General features: G+C 29.3%; 1 protein-coding gene across 6 annotated transcripts; it reads right to left on the reverse strand.

The window, feature by feature from the left end:
• Positions 1-270: 270 nt before the first annotated feature.
• Positions 271-6,758, reverse strand: LOC119668450 (cyclic nucleotide-gated channel rod photoreceptor subunit alpha). Of its 6 annotated transcripts, XM_038077948.1 has the most exons (9): positions 6,685-6,758; positions 6,566-6,614; positions 2,884-3,706; positions 2,249-2,831; positions 2,049-2,198; positions 1,908-1,992; positions 1,753-1,842; positions 1,439-1,693; positions 271-1,386 (listed from the first exon to the last, which is right to left on the reverse strand). In XM_038077948.1, the coding sequence occupies exons 3-9, from the start codon at positions 3,600-3,602 to the stop codon at positions 527-529; spliced, it is 2,742 nt and encodes a 913-aa protein (XP_037933876.1). In that variant the 5' UTR covers positions 3,603-3,706; positions 6,566-6,614; positions 6,685-6,758; the 3' UTR covers positions 271-526. The 6 variants fall into 6 exon arrangements, with proteins under 6 accessions (XP_037933876.1, XP_037933881.1, XP_037933877.1 ...); XM_038077953.1 differs by lacking the exons at positions 6,566-6,614; positions 6,685-6,758 and adding an exon at positions 5,170-5,188; XM_038077949.1 differs by lacking the exons at positions 6,566-6,614; positions 6,685-6,758 and adding an exon at positions 4,368-4,482.
• Positions 6,759-7,685: the final 927 nt, after the last annotated feature.

Genomic DNA, 7,685 nt, shown 5'->3' on the forward strand with positions numbered 1-7,685 from the left:
TACTTCTTTTAATAAGGTCCAAAAAATTTTTTGTTTTCTATTTGCAACACATTCAACGCAAAAGATAAAACGAAATTTTTGAGTTTTAACTAAATTCATTCAAAGTTTCCAACTTTCTGGGCTTTAAAATAAAACATTTTCTTAATGCCGCACAGAGCACTTAAAGTATTTTCACATACATTATGTATATTATTTAAGTACATAAGCGAATAATTATGCTAGTTCACCCTTAATTCATTTGTTTTTACTACAAACTTTTTAGTGTGCAAATGTTTATTTTTATAGCAATACTACTACACCACAAATAATTAATGCAGATTTAAATATAATATTACAAAGGAGAAAAAGTTGAAAGAATAGTTTGTTTTACTGCCATAATTGAGTCGATTGGGAACTCGAACTGAACTTTTATTTGAACTTTTACAAAATTAAAGTTTCTATTACTTTTAGATATATGTATATTTTGATCTCTTAATTTCTGATGAAATAGTTAACATACATTAGCTAATGTCATTCGTTCATAACTTTATTCATTGTCATTGAAATGTGAAGAAATATTATTAGAAGACAGGATAGATGCTTTCTCTGAATCAGTTAAATTTACTACATTGTGTTGTAACAAATCTGGAGAATGTAGTTGATTATCGTCCTTTCTTACAAGAACGTTTAAGTCCATTTGATTTTCATCAATTTTCTTAACTTCATTATTCATAATGATTTCAGTATTAATTATTTTATTTTGCTTTTTCAATATCTTAGACCCATGCGTTATCAACATTACTGCAGGTGACTTGTACGGCAAAACTTGTATTACTGTTTGTAATAATTTTGGTGCATTTTCTGGTGTCTTTGGATTATTAATAATTACATCTTCTTGTAGCGAACTTTTTTTACGTGCTTCTTTGCGCTCTCGTGCGGCATTTTTTCGCATAAGTATACGTGCACGTTTTCTAAGTATAGCTTGAGCGTTTGGATAATATGTTATTACTTCATTTAAATCGGACTTCGATAAAACAAATAGGTTCGAAAATCCTTTTGATCGTACATTTGCAGTTCGTCGATCTGCACCATCAATACCCAGTAAACTTATCTCACCAAAAACTGAACCTTCAGATAGTGTTGCTAAAACTGTATCATTATTAGGTCCTCCCATTACCTGAACTTGGCCAAGTTTGATTATATACATTTCACGCCCGACTTCACCTTTGCGGCAAACATAATCACCCGGTAAAAAAGTAACAGCGCGTAATTTTAAAACCAGGTCTCGTAAAAGTGCTTCTTCACAGTCTGCAAATAGTTGCACTTTGGAAAGCGTTTGTATGTGGACAGATATTGCAATATCAGTTTTAAGATTAATAGGCAAAGAATCTAATATATTCACTTCATCTAAAATAGCAAAAGTTTATAAGAAGATAATGTTAATATAAATTTAAATAACCCAAAGTTCGTTGCTGATCCCAAGTAAATTTAAACCACATTTTAATTCTTTTCTGAACTCCTTTAGGCAAGCTTAAGCGTCTCATGTATTCAAGAGTTGCATCTTCTAATTGCCTGTATTCATTTTTGCTTCGTGTTGCGGTTGATATTATATCTCGTATTTGACCAATTAATAACGCAAAAACAAATACTCCCATTAACCAAGCAGCTGTCATGAAAACGTACTCCCCGTCATGTTCTGGCTTCGGATTTTTTCCTAAATGTAACAACAAAAATCTATATGTAAATGTTGAAACAAAAGCCAGAACTTTATACCTATTGAAGTTGCAGTTTTCGTTGCAAAAGCAAAGCACCTAACATAAGGATGCCCATTTCCACTGAACACCCACCGATTAATTCCCAAACCTAGAAATAAAGCGATCATTAGTAACGGAGTTAGTACTTTATATGTATACACATATGTCTTTCACCTTGGTAGTCACTATAAGCGTAGTATGCACAGGCTGTAAGATGTATCATATATAGCATATAAGTTAATGTTTTTCCTACGCGTACCTATATATATATAAAAAACATTATTTTTAAAAAATTGGGGAAAATTCAGCTCTTACTATATGTGGTGAAGATATTACACGGTCAAGCAACTTAAATACTTCCCAAAAACTCTGAATTTTGAAGAAACGAGGAAACCGGAGATATACTGCCTTAGTATCCAACACAAAGTATAATAGTTCTAAGGGTAACATAGCCAAAAGGTCAAGCTAAAATATTCAAATATTTATTTAGACTTAATTTATGTTCTAAATATAACCTTAAATTGTAATTTCCGCATATAATTTTTGCATGTAAGCTTTTTGTTTTTAACCCAGAAACCTTCAAATAAATACATAACGCGATGTTTAAAAAAGACTACGTCGACTAAATATATAATATCAGCAAAAAAATCACAAATTAACCATATATTTGTATTCTCATCAGTCTGAAATGGAAAGGTTGCACGCATTGGAATAACCCAAGCATTATACAAGAAAGTAAGAGAAACAATGCACAACCATGATATATATATTGTGCCTTGTGGGTCCAATGTGGTTTCATCATTTTTCTGGGTGCATACATTTGAACAAAGCCATTCTTTTGAATGTGGTGTGTCTGCTTCGAAAAAGTTATTTTTTTGCGTTAGCAAAGATTTACTAGCTGACATTGATTTATTTTCTTCATTTACGTTATTCCTTAAACGAAGCGATTTCGCTGAAGAATGTGACGAAAATGAGTTATTTCTGGAAGATGATGGAGAACACTCTAAATGATTCTTTACTTTTTTGGCACGTGCAGTAAAACGTCTTATTAAATGACAAACTTGATTACGTAAAAACTTTTCACCATTCGTGTCCAAACTGTTAAAATTAAAAAGTTATTTTGAATAAAACAACTAAGCAGTGAACATACCTTGTAGTGAAATGAGACGAATTACAAACAGAATTTGGTAAATTAGAAGACACTTCATTTAACTCATTCTCAATAATTGGTCGGCAGTTTATTTCATCATTAAGTACGTCTGGTAATTCATTGTATCGAATTTGAACATCTTCTTCGTCTTCATCGACAAAAACCTGCGAACAGCTACAAAATTCTTTACTAAAACCCGGACTTATTTCTGAAGTGCTCCATTTTGAGTTTATATTTTTCGGAATGTCACTAAATTTGTTATTAGCATCACAAGATGAGGTTTCAGATGTCTTTATAATTCTATTCACACTTTCTGAACACGCTAATGGTTTTTCATTTTCCAATTTAATTATATGCTTAACTAAAGCATACGTGCTATTAATATTAGATGTTTGCTTTTCTGCTTCTAAACAACCAATTTTACCATTTTGAAAATAAAGTTTTGCATTTGGTAAAATCATGGTTGTTTGATTATTAAGCGTGTATGATATAGTGTCTGAAGTATGATTATTATTATTTGTGCTATTACATTCTAATGGACACTTTTTTAACTCTTCATTACACACTATATTTTCCGTTGCAGTGAGAACATCTTCAATTTCTTTAATTTCTTTAGTTATTTCTTCCAGACTTCGTCGAATGAGGGTCTCCTTGTCACCTGAAGCTGAATACAGAATTTCACTATTATGTGAAAAGTATTGATTATTGTATACGTTCATTTAAATATTTTGTTCCAATGTAATATCAGTGGTGGGTTGGTTTTTTTACTCAAAAGTTATGATAATTGCCGGAGTGTAAATGCGGTGTTCAAAGTTGCGTTATACTATTAATTAAAAATTTAAATTAAATTTAATAAGTATCTGGCTACTGCAACCAAGTGGATTCGAATAGTTGTTTCTTCTAAATATAATATGATACCATAAAAAGGGAGTTACGTAACTCAAATTAATTACACATACGCATTTAGCTATATAACCTAAAACACAATCAACTTCAGGAGATTACAACTTTTTCTTTGCACGGCTTTTAAACACGTTATAATTGAGCTGAGTACTCTAATATTATTGACATACAAATTAACTTATGTTTTCATACAATTAAATCCTATATAAGATATTATCCCTTTTGTAAGAAACGTTATGTATATGCTATTTATATAGTTTTCGATGTATAAGATATGCTTATATTAGCAGTATTTTTAACATGAATATAGGTGTTGGCGCCTTCTGGTTTACAATGAATGTATATAAAAACGAGTTAAAAACGGTCCTGCTCTGAATACTAATAATGGTATTCCAATATAATAAATCATGCTTTTTTAACCGAATAGTCGAAATAGGAATGATAAAATATGTACGTAATATTGTATATAAAAATTATTAGTACGTATTATTACTTTGATTTTAAAAGCTTGTATTTATTTTAAGTTATACAAATTTTACTTTAAGCTTTTTAGATTATATTGCATTATTATACTAACATACTCTACACTTTTGAGTCACATTTTTCGCAGTGGTTAAAAGCGTCACAGTAGAGCTTTAAAAATATATTCGGACACTGGCAGCGAACATTGAGAAAATTAAATATATTAGAATATATTGTTGATACATAAATCTAAAAATTTCTAAATCTGTTTTGGTTCAGATGTAAACATTTTAATTTAAATCAATCTGGTTCTATTTGATTTCGTCCGATAAACAGAGTTATTCCACTATAATTACGAGTATGAGCTTTTACATCTCTATTCGTTCGTTTAATTTCACATAAACCTGTTTCATTTATACATTTACATACATTGTTAATATATTAAAGCACAAATCAATCAATACATCTAATGTTTAATTTTTGTGACTTTATTAGATATTTATTAAAAACGTATTTCACTTTCATTAAGAATTGACGTATTTAAGTTAAATTCATAATAAATCGCTGGATTAGTAGCTTATTTTATTATTGAAATACATTTTTTCAATATTTGAAAAATCATATTCATTTGGGTCAAATTTGTTTACAGATAACAGATTACACAATAATAGGACAGCGACAACATTAACATAAGCTCTGTTACTATTACTGTTAACCTTTAAGTAATATCTTTAACTAATAACTGTTAACTGAGGAATTGAAACTTATTCAGCAGGTTCTTATTGGTGTAAAACAATCACTTTAACTTGGTAGAAATTAATTTTGGTCTGATTTTATTAATTGAAAGATCGAGTGTTTATAGAATTTACAATATTCTTAAAACTATTTCTTAAATTATGTATTTATTAAATATTTAATTACCAACATTAAATTAATTTAGTTTTCACTCAACAAAATACATGTAATATTTTTGTAAGCAGTTGTTTGAATTAGTTGTGTTGCCTTACAAGAAATTTTATTAGATAAGAATTATAGCATATAATATAATGCAAATGAATCAATAAATAAATTAATGACAAACACTAAAGTTAATAATTGTTTTACAAAATTAAATATATTAAGGAATTAATCTCAACATTCTGCACTTCGTTGGTTGCTCAATATTTCAGACATGCGCTATGAATTCTGGACCGTGCTGTCGTGGTATGTTACATCTTGTTGAGTAACTGTTTCTTTCCGCTGATATCTACACATAGCAGAAAAAGTGTACGGACACCCACAAAAATGTTCTTATATTTCGCATAACTTATTTCATTTTTATTCAAATTGATTTTTGTTTTCTGATTTATATTCACCAAAGAAACAACATTAAAGTTTTAATATAAAAAATTTACAATTATTCTTTTAAAAAAAAATATACACAATTATGTGCACAAGCATCAATTTTTAAAGCAGAAAAAGTCTACGGACACTTCCTAATATTTACATTTACCGTTGATTTAAATGCGCTTGCAAGCATAAAAGTGTCATTAAATGATATTTATTTAACAGTTGACTTCCTAAAGAGTCTAAAAATTAATCATTTAAAAATATTTTTTTGTATAAACAGTAAATTTTTACAACGGAAAATAAAAAATGTGAAATAATTCTGTCAGATAGAGAAAGACGCAGCATAATCAACCAGGTGAAAATAAATCCAAGAGTAAGAGCCTCCGAACTGGCTGAACATATTGGCTAAATACTTGAAAACAAAATGTGTCCTAATATTGTTCGCTATATACTAAAAACAAATTTGAACGAATATGACAGAATTTTAGAACCTGAGGCAACCTTTTTGTTTCAGCAGGACAACAACTCTTAGCATACAGCAGCAATCATACGGATTTAGCTGCTGAGCCATGCTCCGAGGCAACTTCAAACACTATCAAAATTACCAGACCTTAGTCCCATAGAACATCTGTGGGTTTATTTAAAAAATAAGACTCGTCAGCACGAGTTACTTGGCACATTATTAACTCATTTTCTTGTAATCGAATGTATTGATCTCAATCTGAATTGATGGTTAAATATAAGATATCAGTCTGTTAGGACGGAAATTTATAATAAATTTCGCCCTATATAAAACTTGGCCGAAACATAAATTGTAACGCAGCACAACACATAACTAGTTTTACACATATCTATTTTAACACATATCACAACTGCAATCATCCCAAACATCAAAAAAATTCACCAGAAAATAATGTGGACACTTGAAACTAAAATTAATTTAAGTAAATCAAATTTCAAATAAATAAATACATTAATCCAAACTCACCCTCGCACGAGAATAATTGCAGCACGCATCTACAGTACATCCCAGTGATCTGCAATTACATTTAAGAAAAATATGAGTATGTGATTAAATAAATTAATAATACACTTTATTAATAATACATTTTATTAAATATTGTCTTATAGCTGCGTTGCAGCAAACAATGATCTGTATCATCTTTGCTGAAACGATACGGACCACGTATAAAAGTAATTGGCAACGCATGAATTATGTTAGTTGGGTTTTATTTATTTTTTTATTTATAATATTAAGTGCATTAAGTACATGCTTTTTATTGCACTATCTTAAAAACTAACTTAAAAGCTAACAAGATATTTATTCAAGTACAATTTATTTTGAAAATTACAAATAGTAGAAAATAATAAAATTGAGTTAAAAAATACAATTTTGCTATAATTTCAAATTGGATATTATTATACATATGATATAAAGGAAGTATAAAAATTAAACTAATATTAACATTTAATTTAAAATAAAAATAATAATTTAAATAAGTTCAGTTAACAATAACTTTTTAAAAACTCTTAAATCACATGCATTTCGGGTTGAAATTGGTAAAGCGTTCCATAATCGAATTGAATGAATAAAAAAAAACCTAGTGGTAGCAACAAAATTAAATCTTGGAATTATGAAAAGAAGAGATCTTGTGGAACGCATAGGCTGCAAGCAATTATAAAGGTACTCAGGATATTTAGAAGTTTTTAATTGGAACAGAAATAGGCAGATTCGAATATTTAAATACTGCTCAATGTCACAACCCAGTATAGCGTTTCTATAAACTGTTAGATGATCAAAACGTTTAAGGCCGTAGACGTATCTAGTACAACAGTTTACTACTGTTCTCAGTTTAGCAAGGGACTCGTAGTCCAGTTTACAGTACACCAACGCGGCATAAGTAATTATAGGCAATATTAGTTGTCTGACCAATAAGCCACGGACATGGACAGGGGTATACTTAGCAGATAAATTCAAATATCTGAGGCAAATATATGATTTCCTAACGACATGATTGATATGATCAGAGGCATGTAGCTTTGAATTCAAATTAAATCCTAGACATTTAACTGATGCACTATATTTAATAATTGAGTTTCCAATAGCT

The sequence above is a fragment of the Teleopsis dalmanni genome, chromosome 1, assembly GCF_002237135.1.
Source record: "Teleopsis dalmanni isolate 2A chromosome 1, ASM223713v2, whole genome shotgun sequence".
Classification (NCBI taxonomy): domain Eukaryota; kingdom Metazoa; phylum Arthropoda; class Insecta; order Diptera; family Diopsidae; genus Teleopsis; species Teleopsis dalmanni.

Bases quoted from the DNA above. Each gene is read 5' to 3' on its own strand.
- LOC119668450 (XM_038077948.1), bottom strand. From the start codon at position 3,602: ATGAACGTATACAATAATCAATACTTTTCACATAATAGTGAAATTCTG. The intron at 1,843-1,907 runs GTGAAAGACATA...CTTTATTTCTAG, and splicing joins CGCTTATAGTGACTACCAAG to GTTTGGGAATTAATCGGTGG. The intron at 1,694-1,752 runs GTATAAAGTTCT...TGTTACATTTAG, and splicing joins GAAAACTGCAACTTCAATAG to GAAAAAATCCGAAGCCAGAA.